The sequence below is a fragment of the Rhea americana genome, unplaced genomic scaffold (genome assembly GCF_003343005.1).
Source record: "Rhea americana isolate MKP2758 unplaced genomic scaffold, rheAme1 scaffold_74, whole genome shotgun sequence".
Lineage (NCBI taxonomy): Eukaryota > Metazoa > Chordata > Aves > Rheiformes > Rheidae > Rhea > Rhea americana.
The window spans coordinates 2,718,563-2,733,077 of NW_028186912.1; the positions used below are offsets into that span (position 1 = coordinate 2,718,563).

At 34.6% G+C, this 14,515-nt stretch overlaps 1 protein-coding gene across 6 annotated transcripts in view; it reads right to left on the reverse strand.

Moving 5' to 3' along the window:
- The window catches only part of FCHO2 (FCH and mu domain containing endocytic adaptor 2), a 73,142-nt gene extending 62,240 nt beyond the window's left edge, over positions 1–10,902 (reverse strand). For 5 of the 6 annotated variants that reach the window (XM_085322096.1, XM_085322093.1, XM_085322095.1 and 2 more), the window contains exons 1-5: positions 10,801–10,902; positions 8,818–8,892; positions 7,257–7,398; positions 7,022–7,174; positions 3,435–3,539 (exon numbers count right to left, since the gene is read on the reverse strand). In XM_085322096.1, coding sequence (XP_085178222.1) covers positions 3,435–3,539; positions 7,022–7,174; positions 7,257–7,398; positions 8,818–8,892; positions 10,801–10,853 — 528 coding nt within the window. In that variant the 5' untranslated portion in view covers positions 10,854–10,902. The remainder of the gene's footprint in view (positions 1–3,434; positions 3,540–7,021; positions 7,175–7,256; positions 7,399–8,817; positions 8,893–10,800) is intronic. The other variant, XM_085322097.1, reaches the window with a different exon arrangement.
- Positions 10,903–14,515: the final 3,613 nt, after the last annotated feature.

Genomic DNA, 14,515 nt, shown 5'->3' on the forward strand with positions numbered 1-14,515 from the left:
AAGGGGACGGGGACAAACTCCTTTCAGTTGTCCCGTGTGACAGGACAAGAGGCAATGGGCAGAGTTGAACCACAGGAAGTTCCGCCTGAACGTGAGGGGGAATTTCTTCCCTGTGAGAGTGACGGAGCCCTGGCACAGGTTGCCCAGAGAGGTTGTGGAGTCTCCTTCTCTGGAGATCTTCAAGGCCCGCCTGGATGCAACCCTGTCTAACACGCTCTAGGTGATCCTGTTGAACATGGGGGTTGGACTAGATGATCTCCCGAGGTCCCTTCCAACCTTACTGATTCTATGAGAGGTAATTTTGCAGTGTTTCTGCCTTCATTAAAAAAACAAACAAAACAAACAAACAAACCAACCAAAAAAACCCCTAACAGCGTAGTCATGTTTTCGCAGTCATAATACATTTGGTATAGTAAAAAGATACTGTATTTCTCTCTACAGCTCTATCAGGTTTATATAACTAACATCTATCTAATAACACAAACATGAAAACTAAGCAAAAAGCATCTTCACATTCTGTCTCTAAGTACAAAATAAGCTAAATCACTTCTTATTCTTTTGTGATAGTGGATTGTTCAAACGGATTTTTTCAGCACAGAATGAAAAGCCCAACTAGTTTGCTTGCTGAAAGCCCCTGTATTTTCCTTCAGTAATTCATTGTCAATGAAACTCATTCCAAATACTCTTCAAGTTTATCCTTCATCAGTTCTAAACAAAACTCCTTTTCACATTACTCACAGCTTTCTTACTCACTGGAGACAAGCCTACAGTGCAGTTTAGCAAGGCCAGTTTATTAAAGTTGTATTAGTCAAACATTTTCTTATTGTTTCAGAGAGCAATAAATCAACTGCTACAAAGAGTTTCTTTCTTGCAATGCAGGGAACAGACAGGAGACAGCTTTTGTGAGACTAAAAGATTAGAGCAACCTGACTGAACTTGCGCTGAAATGGATCAGAAGCCTTTACAGGATCTATTTCAAAGGGGATTTGCTAACTTCCAGAACAAGCAAAATAACAGGGCAAGAACTTAAATTATTCTAGCTAGATCCATAAGACCACAGCCATATATGATCTGAAAAAATTATCAAAACAGCTCAGTATTCTTCTGGTTCTACTTTATTTCTTAGTATTAAAAGGGGGGCCTATAGCAAAAGTCAGGCTGCATGCAATGTAATTCATACATATTACACAACAATTCACTTACTGGAATGCTTAATGAGCAATTACAATAGTTATGCTATCAGAAACACTACACAAAAAAGTTACATTATGGATAAAAGCAGTATGTGTTCACCTGTCAGGGTGCTTCCACCTATTCTTATTAGGAAACTTTCCAGGAGGAATGTTACTCTTCAATGGAAGAGATTCTTTTGTTAACATAACATTATGCTTGTTTCCAACAATTAAGATGTTAAAATACATTCGAGTATTTTTAGTTATTTAAAAATGCAGTCTAGTCTCAAAATTCTCAAATGATCACAACCACACATGCCAACGCCAACCCCCATCAAATTGGCTAGGATAACTGATCCACACATATTTCACGTTACAAACACAATCCTAAGGCAACAGATGTAAGTGTGTAATGTTGACATCTACTCAAGTGAGTACAGGACACAACGTCACAAACTTTAAACCAGCACCAATGCTTAAAGATGCAAGTCCCCACCCGTGGCTCCACATTGCTGCCTCCTTTGTGTCACCATAAATGCTTGTGTGACCTCTTAATAAACCGGATCCCGGAACTGTTTTAGGTTAAAGCCAACTTTTYTTACTACATTAAGTTTATCTGGATTAGTTCTCCAATGCAGCTCCTCATACTTTGCAAAAACAGAGGCAATGCAAGAGGTCAACTGCTGCTTTTGACAGTAATACTAACTTAAAATATGCATTGAAAAAAAAATTCTTACACATCAGAGATGAAAGACAGAAGTAAAACAAACCATACGACCTAGCCTGCCATGGTACCTAGGAATTTTTGGGGGTAAATTTTTCTCTACAAAGCCTTCCCATACCAGTAAAGAACTGCAATCAACATTGTCTTACCCAAAGAAGGCACAGTTTCATACTACACACACACACATATACACACAGAGCATTTTAAAAAGACAAATATTTTTAAAATGAGAGAAAAATAATGTACTTAACCAAATTTAACTCAAATGGAAAATGGAATTATAGGGAGTATAATTCTTCCAACCAGAACCTAGTTTGAATATTGGAAAAAAGATGCCTATTGATACCTTTTCATTAAAGGGTTTACTAGACTCCTAATATAAGTCTTTTACAGGAAGAATTTTGCAGTAGTATGCTTAAGCTCTTTTTCAGCACAAATGCATGGGGCGGGGGTTTGGTATGTGATACATTTGGTATCCTTTCCGTAACAGCTGTGTTGAAGGTCTATTCAGAGGTGAACTAGATCTTGTTCTAGTGAGATTTTGGACGTCGGACAGCAGTTTATAGTTTAGGACAGCATGGCTTYTCACATGTCAGCCTATACAATCCCCATTCTGTAAAATCTTCATTCTCTCAAAGTTATGAAGAATGGTAACACTTTTCTACTTCTACTTTAGTAATACAAATATGACTGAATCTTCCTAATACTTTTTCCATTCCTAAAAATAATCCTTCGAAACTAAGGAAAGGCACAAAGAATTTTCAACCAAAAAGAAAATCCTCATCTTGTGAAAGCTTTATTACAAGGAAATAAGATACAAATAAATATGTCAAGCAGTCTTCAACTGAATAATTATCCCTCAAAGGAAAGAAGTTTTACTTTTCTAAATCTTGAAAGTGAAAAAAAGCTTGCTATTAACAGATTTGAAGGAAATAAAAAGCTTTAAAACATACAATGAAGCAGTACATACTTCATTCATACAGAGAACTTGACATCCTCTGGAATACAGATTAAAACATCTTTAAAGAAAGGGAAAAAAATACACAGAGATCTGAACAGATATAAGGGCTTTCGACCACCTCATATAAACCTTGGGAAGGCACTTTAACAAGTTGTTACTGAAGTGTTTTGCTGGAATAATAATAAAAAGCACAATAAATAGATCCCAATACTAAAACTCCTACCCGAAATCTGCCCCAACAGCAATCCATATGATTTCCCACGTTATCACAACACATCTATAATACTTTGAGAAGTTCATTTTGCCTTCTTCCTAAAAATTTCTTCAAAAAGACATTCTAGAGTGATAATACTTAAATGGATTATATAGTGACACCATCATTACAACATATATGGTCAGTCAATGTTTGCCTTTCAAGCCCCACTACTTTTGATACTATAGTTCACATCAGCTTTCAAAGGACATTCCATCTTTAAACTTATTTTCCAAAAGCTTTGATTTCAGATCAAATCTGAATGAGAGACAATGAAATCTACTTATCCATTTTAAAAGCTAACTCATTTAATATAACACTTACCTGTGCAGTTTCTGTCATTTTCTGTTCAAAATCAGATTTAACCACAGCATATTTCTCCACATATAGTTTATAAGTATCTGTAGCTTTTTTCAATTTAACTGCTGCCTATAGRAATTAAAAAAAGCTGTCAAATGTTACACATCCAGTCTGTACCAATGTTTTTAAAGCCATTAGTAGTAATAAGCCCATGAAGATGCAAATAAAAAAATTCAGGTGCATATCAAAACAGTGAAATGTCACAACAAAATTTCACAATCAAGTAACTCAGACTCAAGCCTTTACAGATGTCTTTTCAAAGCTGTACATAAACCATATAACCATTTTAAAAGATAACAAAAGTTATGCATAATAAGTAGTTATCTCATTTAAATCCCTGCTGTTTTTCAGCAATGACTAATTTATAAAGTTTTGATATCAACATTTTAAAATTTGTAGTGCTGAAGCTAACTAATTAGCACTTTTGTCAAAGCTGCACAAAAAACAGGAAGAAAGCAGGGCTGAAATACAGAGCAAACAGATCATTAGTATTTGGAAAGAGTCAACAGTAAAAGAAGAGGCACTTTTTTTTTCTTTAGAAGGGAAAGAAGAAAAATAAGGAAAAAGATATTCAAGGGAAAAGCACAGGCCTTACATCAATGGAAACTAAGAGAAGATATTTGAAACAAAAGGTTATGAAGAACACACTGATGGGCAGATTTATGCAGCTCTGACTTGTTTACAATGGTCCTTTTTTGCCTTTATAACTTATTAATCTGTTTCATAATTTTGGTTTAAGGTCAACAAATATATATATATTTTTTGTGGGCTTAACATTCTCAAAAGACAAAAATACAGGAGAATTCCAAAATTACATCAAAAGCAAAACTGAATTCAGTGATTATTTTTAGTAGGGAAAATTATTTTCAAATTTTAAAGCAAGACACAGGACATGAAGTTTTGGGAATCTTTGATAACATTGCTATCTCATCTTCAAGTTAAAACTCAATTAAAATATATTTTATTTCTCTTGAACATCAGCTTTTCATGGCTTCTTTGCTCAGCATGCTTAGTTTATCTCTTTCAACTTTTCCACCAATTAAAACTGAAAAATATTTCTGAATTGTTAAAGACATCATTAAAGATAGCTGTATAATATATATTTTCTATTTGTTCTATTTCTGAATCGCTCTCCTCCCTTCCTTCAAATGAATGTCATCTGCCCTGTAGTAAAAATGCCAACCACTTTTCATTTGCAGTGAGTAAATTATTACCTGGAAAGCTGAACACTATCTATGACTCTTAAAGAAATGAAAATAAAGATTCTCCTCCGGAAAGAAGTACTTTTATTTTGGGTTTTAAAGAGAAAAATAACTGAAAATCAGGAATAATAGCACACTGATAACACATGTTCAGCTAGAAAAACAGCAACCAGAATTTCAAAGGAAGAAAAATTGAAGCTGCAGTTCCACAAGCATTTTTTGAGTTACAGAGACAGCTTAAGTAGATCTTGCTCACAGTCCTCTAAATCCTGTACATCGGAACTTGAAAATACTACACTATATAAAGAATATGTACATGAATCCTTTAGGCATTAAGCCAATTACTTCCCTTGAACTTTACTTCATTAATCTCACGTTTGCACCTCCACATAGGGCAATTTTCAGGAAGAAAACAGTCCTATCTTGTTTCCCAAATACCACTTACTATACCAAAAGTACAAATGCTTTAAAAACTCTTAATTTCAAAAAAAGTTAAGATTGATTTGCAGCAAGATGACTCCAAATGTAATCATTGAAAAGAAAGGAAATACAAAGTTACAAGACTTTAAAAATCAGATTTTTTGTGAAGTGTTATGTAAACGTAACCATGTAACATGGGATTCTGACACAAAACAGAAACATTCTCTGCCTCTTGTAACCATGTCTAACTATGAGCAGAATCGTCAGTATATCAGTTGAAGAGCACTTATGGAAAGTGATTATTCAGCAAGATAGACAAAATGGCCAAACATGTGAACGCTACGTGATTAACCAATAATCTCCTCTGAAAACAGGATGTGTGTATTCTCAGGTGTAGCAATTGCTAGAACTCTATTTAGCAGACTTACAGTAACTAAAAGTATGAGGATCAGTCAACACTTTTTTGGCAAGTCATTATAAATAGAGAAGTTGACATGTCAGAGAACAACAGGAAATTATTACGCAAGTTAACACTAACTTTCAGCTTCAGTTAGTTTAATGAAATGACATATCTCACTATGAGATTCCGCTTCAGATTCTTCAATAAAGTATTTCTCCAAATATATGGCCTTACAATAAGCTCTCAGCAGACATTTTCTACTTTATCATGTTATTCCATGCTTTGTGACAAAGTAGCTGTCCTATGATTTTGATACGAAAATTTTTCATGTTCTGCTGAAAGTAATAAACTTACTCTCTGCCAAAGGAAAAAAAAAATAATGAATACAATCTTTGCTACTGGCTTTCTGAAACGACAAGCGTGAATTTGAATAACTGGAAAGAAATTGCTGGCCACAGTCAACAGCCTCCATTGGAAACATTATTTTTGAAGTATTAGTTGAGCATTCAACTATGGCCTAATTGTTCTGACAAGAGTATTGAGTGAATATGCACAAAATAGTAGATAAAAGCCTTCATGTATGTCATCCCATGGTGCTTCCTCTTTCTTCCTTCAGTAGGTAGACAGTCTAGACTGAACATTATTTGTTTTCTGTTGGACAAAAAATTACAATATTTTATCTTAAAAGCAAGTCTTCCATAAATTCAACCTTTCGTACTGCATGGTTTTAATCTTTTCACAACAATTCTGAAAATTTGTATTTTGAATAGTCTACCAGGAAATAACCTGTCTTTCTACAMATTTTTCATTCATTACTAGAACCTAGGTAGGAAAAAAAACTAGGTTGCCATTAAAGAAATAAACAGAAAGAATAAGCTCAAAAGTATCGCTTTTGATATGAATGAAAAGATGATTATCAACTCTCCTATCTGCTTATCCAATACGGCAGTAAAAAAGGCACTAAACCATTCCAGCAAGGGCCGAGTCCCAGGCAGATCAGACAGATCAAACAAAAATAGGCAGAGGTACCAAGTTTTAAAAAGATAAGGCACACTTAGAGACAGGGAAACATGACCATTTTCCTCTACTACCTATGTTTCTTGAATGGATTAAACTCACCCAATGAACCAAGAACAATACTAAATACAGCATCAGGATACTCATCCTTTGAGATTTGGGTGCATGGAAATGGAATCTCTTACATTAGCACTGAAAGTAACACTAACTTGTTTTTCTTCTCAATGGAACAGACTTCAAATACTCCTATAATTAGCTACTTTGTCTCAGCTGAAGGGACAGAACAAAACTTCCTACTCCTTAATTCAAAAACAAGGGCACTGTATGTTTGCGTTATTTACCTACAGAAAAATTATCTGAAAACATAATAGATGCTGAAACAATTATAGACAATATCTGTAAAGGCCATCAAACAATCATTGCATGATGCAGGTGATAACAAAAAAACCCTGCCTTAAAACAAAAGCAAAACAAAAACTCCCTTTTAATCTAAACAAAACAAACAAAACTACCTTATCAACCTCTCTCTGCGTTGCACCTTCCTTTTTCAATCGTTCTTGTTCGACACACTTGGTGTTGTAATTTTCCTTTGACTTCTGTAAGGCCTGAGTGATAGTTTGAATATTTTGCACTGCTTCCAATGTTCCTGAAACTTCTTCTTTAGTCTGTCAAATATCACACAGTTGTCAAAAACAAACCACTTTAATGTTAACAAGTTATTGAACATGCATAAGAAGAAATAGTAACCTTTTTATAAGCTTTGATTTGTTCATCTCCATACTTGTGAACTTCCTTTATTAGCTCTTGCAATCTTCGTACAAGATCCAAGTGACAACTTGCTAATTTTTCTGTTGAGGTTTTGAAAACATCCCAGACAGGTGCAAATGTCCTAGAGGAAACGATATATATATATACACATATATATATACACATATACACACACACACATATATATATAACATTGATCTGGATTTTCTTCCTTTCATCAGCTACAATTTTTTGTAGTGCTGTAGTATTAGCAATACATTTACAGAAGTTCAGCTCTATTCCTAAAACTGAAATAAACAAAATTCCCCTAAATTGCTATAAATTACATTATTAAATATATTCCAATTGTATTTATAATACTATCTGTTAAGTTTTCAGCGTGTGCTGCTTTTCATTCATTAGTCATGTAGAGTCAATACAAGTGAAACACGGAAGTGCACTCAATCTTTCCTATCTTCAATACACAGGAATGGCAAGTGATATTCCAAAAGATGATGTAAGACCTGCTCAAAAAAAATWCTAAAAAACTTTTAACGTGGAAAAATATGTCCATATATATATTTGAATAGCACAAAGAAAAAACTATTATTTGGCTAGTTGATTTTCCAGTTGTTTTAAATCATCACAGCAGCAAGATGTAGAAAAAAAATACTGGCAAAGATGGCCTGTGTCTAAAAGTGATTTACTGATTAACAGAGATTAACCATATGGTAAAGGATAGTAGGGTCAGGTCATTCCTCAAATCCAAATTTCTATACTGAATGGACTTCTTCAGCTATTCTACAGATATGCTGCTACCACAGTTTCTTGATGAATGCTGCTGAAAAATCAATACCATGGACAGCCTTTAAAGCACTGATGTTCAACCTTACAAGCAGATAATGAACAACTGGTATCAAACTATCTGCTGCTGAAAGTTTGCCACATTTCCAGCTGGGATTATCAAAAAAAAAAAAAAAAAAAAAAAAAAAAAAAAAAAAAAAAAAACACTTTAGCATCAGCTAAGCAGTTTGAGCTCTTGGCATTATCTTTCTAATGAAAAAACATCCATTAATCATTCTAATGTTTAAATTCATATCCTGTGTATAAAATTCTAATTAAACTACGGAATAGGACTAGTATTGAAAAGTCTCATTCTTAAGACCTCTGAGGACAGCATTAACACTTGAAAAAATAGAAACAATGGAAATAAATTTACTGCCACATTTGCAGACCATATGTTCTCTCCTCACAAGCCTGAGCACACAGAATAGAAAGTCATGCTCTTTATCATGTCTGAAATGAACTCAACTTTAACCACGGAGGAACATACCGTTCCTTCATGTCTTTTTTTTAACCAGGAGTAAAGAGCTGTACTGTCCTTTCCTTTTCTTTTTTTCTTTAGTCATAGTTGCATGGTAGCTTAAGAACCAAGGCTTTTGAAGTGGTGAAGTTACAGTACCCACTGATCCTTCAACATCATCCATAAAACAGTCAGAATCAAACTTGATTCCTAACACTTATGTAATTAATTATTTCACTTTTATACACACTTACTTACCCAAGTTGTGTGTAATTGCTTGCTGATTTGGCTAGTTTTGTCATTGACCTTGAATATGCCTCCTCTATTGTAGCCCTGTCAATGAAAGCAATCAAAAGCATAATAAATGCAGTTTTGAAGACAGAGCATTCTAAAAGCGCAGAGCACAGGACTCTTAGTTGAGCTGAAAACAACTAGATACTAATGACTCCTCAAAAGGTATATGCAAAAGCTTGTAAGTACGTTAAAAATCTGACTGAGAAGACTGTGGTAGAATACTGCTTGGAAATACAAATAAATAAAATCCAAGAGCTCAAGATTTGCATAACATGATTCCTCTCTTTCTTGTTGTTTTCCCTCTATCTTTAACAGTCCTTAGAAACAATTAATACAAAGTGACATAATGATCACCTGCCTAACATAGTCTAAATACTACAGATTTAGAAAGCAACAACATCAAATATATTTGTAACAAAAACATTGGAATAAAAAGCTGTACACTTACTGAGCAAGCACATTTGTTCAGTGCAAATAAAATGGGACTTTGTCTTCTCTTTTTGCAGATTTAGGTTGGAGAAATTAGTACTGTATTTCTGAAAGTATTCTGATGTTTGAGTTTGGAAATCACTATAGTACAGTGTTCTGTTGTTTGTATTTATTTTTAAAGAAGGTTCTCTCTGTATATGGTGATTTCACTTGGATGTCCTTTTCCCCTAAACAAAGTTTAATTACACTTTCCTGAATTCAAAACCACTACTTGTCTTTTTGAGATCCAAAATCCTAGGATCACCATAGATTTCCTTATTAGAGCCTGTGCAGAGGCAACTGCCTTGGAATAACAGACACATACAATGTATTGGACCAGAGACTCCCTGCAAGTTCTTCCTCAGCCATAAATGAGATGCATCATCTTCTCCTCCTTTTACTAAGCTAACGATACGTGCTATTTAACTTTTGGCYCTAAATAAATACTCAATATATAGTGGCATCTTAGGTTTGAAATCATCCTTGATTTCAACAAACAGTGTAATTGCCACTTCTTGAAATTGCAAAAGCTTGAAGTAATTTTGCTACCTGTAATACCTTTATTTGTGGGCAGTAGGAAAAAAAAGGAAAAAAAGAAAAAAAAGGAAGATTAAGAATTTACTTTTCTCTCAATTTATCATACCTATAATCACTTATGTTGAGGTAGATATCTTTATTTCTCCTTCACAGTAACACCTCTCAAGACAAAGAATTTCCTTTTGAAAACAGGAAACAGAAGTTGTAGTTGTCACCTGAAACTTTGACAGAGGAGCATGTATTTAAATCTACTGAACTTACAACATAACAGGACAGGTTTTGGAGAAGGGGATTAAGCATGTTATTTTTAAATGTTTCTCAAAGTTGTATAATACAATAACTCAATTACATTTTAAATCTAACTTATAAATAATTTATAAGTGTATCATTAGCTTAGTAAAAGGAGGGGAAGATGATGCATCTCATTTATGGTTGAGGAAGAACTTGCAGGGGGTCCCTGGTCCAATCTTCACCATGTGCAAATAACTTTCCCATCTTAATCCAAAGGCATCACTTTAAAAGATGTTACTGTCAGTTGTTAATATCCTAATTCTATATCTCTGACCAAAAACATTGAAATACTGATATAATTTTTACTAGTTAAGAAATTATTCCTTTTCTTCCAAAGATGAAGAAAAACTGGGATCAATTTAAATAAACAGCTCAACACTTAATCTGACATTTCCAGCTTTCCATTTTTCTTATTTAAATCAACCTTCAAAACAGAAGTTGGTTATTAATTGATGGTTACCAGTCACTATTCAATCATAAGTGAAAGGAACAAGCCTAGATATTTTTGTAGAATTTGAGATACTTTATGTTGTTCTTTTTAATATATACATTTTGCATGTTACTGCAGCACATAACAAGAAACTTATAAACATAAAAATATAAACCACAAACAGTATGTTAGAGCCAGGATTAACAAAGATAAATACTTACCTTTCTCTAATAAAGTCTGCTAATTCTTTTGTTGACAAATGTCCGTGTTTCATGTTGTGATACAGGACGTCAAAGCCATTGTTCCTTTCCCCCTAAGGATTAATAAAAATAAAGCAGAACTATCAAACACAACATGTTAAAGCAATTACAGAACAAAGTATAAAACGTATGTCTTTTAACAACTGATCAAATTTCATGCTTCATGAACACAGTGGTTATTTCTAATTCGTCAACGTTTCCCCACCCCCAATAGCTCTGCTAGTCCCTACAATCCCTTACATAAAACCACTAGAACCAAAATTAACTCAGTAGCTACTAACTACCCTCTTCGTCAAACCTAACGGCAACTCTTCAGTTATATATTTCTAGGCTATATTCAAAAGCATTTATTTTCTGGATTTCTTCAGCTCTTGTTTTCTTTTACTCCCTAACTTAYTGAAAACACTTAACATTGCCTTCCCCTTCCATTTCCTCATATCTTTCATTATTCCCAATAAAGTGAAATTCAAATTTTGGGATCATCTGATATCCCACTTCCCYAGCTCCTCACACTTCATAGATCTTCTAACTTTTTGCAAAATTGGTAAAACCACTGATCTTTTCTTTTCCACAGGTAACTGTCTGCTCTTAAATTTGGTTTTAAAACTTTGAAGTACTTTCCAATCAGTAAGGTGAATCTCACCATTAAAACTGAGACACTGTCCTAAATGCCAGTTAATATGCTCAGCCAGCTTATCACTTTGGCACCTTGTTGAACTTCCTCCAGAAGAGAGGAAGCAACAATGGGGATTAAAGGAAGACAAGGCAAGGCATGGCACAGCGTAACAGCATTGCTACAAGAGAAGAGTTTTCCTGCCGATCTATCCATTTCCCTCCTCCCTTACATAATCTTCAGACCCATAATGCCACTGCTACAAACGACACAGTAACACTGCCCGCAGGAAAACTGCGCATATGTTCAGAGTGCAATGAAGGAAAGATGGGAAGTCAGATCCTGGACTTCTCACAGTGACAGCTCTACATTTCCAGTGAGAGGAGCCTGAGGATATGGTCACACATCCCATGAATCATTTCTGTCCCTTTTGTTCTGAAACAACTTGTTTGTGTAGCCATAAGGTACACATGATCAGGGAACTTACACAGCTGAAAAATAAAGCTGGCAAACAAAGTTCAGCAATCCAGATCACTATGAGGACACAAACAGCTGTATAGCTACAGCAGAAGAGGTGGAAGCAGAAAGCATGGGGCAGGCAGCAGTTTGGCAACCTAAGTAAGTGGAAGCACCTACAGGTGAATGGAAGAACTTTGTAGCAGTCAGAGTAGTAGCCCCACTTACATTAAATGTAAAAAATATCAGGTAATACAACAGTCTTATCACTAGCATAAGAAGCTCCCTTAAAGGATCTCCACACATACACAAAAATCAATTCACAAGTAACAGATGAAAGAAGGCAGTTAGATTCAGATTGCTACCTAGAATTATTAGCTTTATTTGTTCCAAGTATTAAATAAATAAATAAATAAATAAAATGAATGTTCTTAAGGTTGCAGTAAGTTGGAACCTGAGAAAATGCCTCAAAATACAAGTCAGTTTAGCGTAACTGCAATTACAGAACGGTCTGTAAAAACTATTAGCAGAGCTAAACCGAATATATTAAAATATAGCAAAGAGAACTATCTACAGAATATGGATTTTACAAGTTTGACAAAAAGGATAAGAACATAAACTAGTATATATAGGAAATATATAAATTGTGCTTTTATTTTTGTTATATAGTTTTACTATTTCAAGTACCAGTCTAACTGTAAAAGTTCAGGAAGCTGTTTGGAGCAATTAAGGATACCAAATACAGTGTTCTACAAAAAAGTTTTTAAATACTCTGCTCATGGGGAATACAAATAATGTTTGAGCAAGCCAGACCTATTTCTATTAGGAATAGGACCGCTGCAAAACGTAAACAGTTTTAACACTCTTTCTCTGATATTTAACTATCTTTCCTCACAGTTTGAGGCACAGAATAATTTTCATTAGTGGAGCAGTAATAGCTACCTTATTAACTTTCTACATTTACTCTATATAAAACCTGATGAATGCTACCACATTACTGAAATGCCAGAATGACTCTATAAGTCCTCACTGATATCTTCAGTTACGATATCAAACTAACTTCTTTAACCATTCTGAAGTTATTATCGTGTCCAAATCTAGAGATAAACATTTATCAGTAGGTGTTAAGCATTACTTCCAGAAAAATTAATAAAATATTCCTTTATGAACTGTTCTCTCTTTCCCTTGTATTACAGTGTTTCTTCTATTTAAACCAATACATTGCACACAATGTGCTGAACACAGAGTGCTTATAAACTTTTAAAGTGACTTTTCTAATGGGGTAGCTTTTAATCTTTTCTATACTGAAGCTCCATAAATTTCCTGCCTGTTTAGAAATACAGGAAGGGTAGCATAGCCATGACCCAGTGTCTGGCAGCAGTCTTCCTGAGGACTGATAATCTGTCACAAACGTAACTTTGTAAAGTTTTGCAAAATGGCACATTTCAGAACAATCAATTCCCATGATCTTCTTGTTCCCCAACTGTAAGTGAAATTTACAGTAAAGAAACTAATTTTTCCACTTAAGTGAAGTTTTCTAGTCAGTTTTGCTTGTTCTTGATCTCACGTCAACAGCAGAAAGCACAGCAGAGAAACAGAAGAGATATTTTCCAAATTAAAAATATTCCTTTGAAAGCCACATTCTTATACGTTATCAATAGTTATTAATCCAAGAAATTATGTGAAAGATACATTAAGGTTTAAACAAAGCAGCAAGACACACATGTATGTGTATACATACATATGGCAACAAACCAGCTCTTTKGGGGGCTGTTTTTCCTCAGCATCCCCCCAACATGTTGGGCAAAATTCTGTAGATGGGAGCTATATGTCAAGCTAATTTTTCTTCATTAAGTGTTTTTATCCACTAATTCCTCATGCCAACAGCAATAGCTGAGGTCACTGAAAGTCCAGTACTAGCCTACTTAAAAATAAATAAATGCAGTAGACAGCTGATGGAACTGAGACCTTCCACTCCCATACAGAAGCAATTACTGTTGACTGCTAATAGTGAGTATAAGCCAGTGAAGTCAGATGCAGATTTCTCTAGCAGTTGCCCAGATCTTGGAGAAAGAACATCCTTCATCATGGATAATATCCTATGAGGTTATATGCAACGTACTTCCTGATCAGTTTGAAAGACCATTCTGTGAATATCATTGTGGGGGTAAAATGTCGTCTGTTGAGGACGACGCTGTCATGATTTTGCAAAAACCACCATAAAACTGTGTATGAGAATGTACCATTGAAGTGGTCTCCTATCCATGCAGTCTCCATTTAATTACTTAGAATTTTATTAAGAGTTTTCTCCTTTTTCGCTAGAGCTAACAAAACTCCTTTCAGAAGCTGATCTTCTTGTTCAGATTTACCATTTGGCAATGCCATAGAAGAGCAGATGTAATGTATATGCCCACTGACAGAAAGCCATGATAGGAAGAAAGACTTCTAATACATGTAAACACTTCATCTAAATAAGCCTACAATAAGACACTACTGATCACTTTGCATACAAAATAAACTAGAACCACAGAACGTGAGGGTAGAGTCCTTCCATTTCCCTTCATCAAAAACTAACTGCTATGATTTTCTCATGGAAATGAAAGTAAC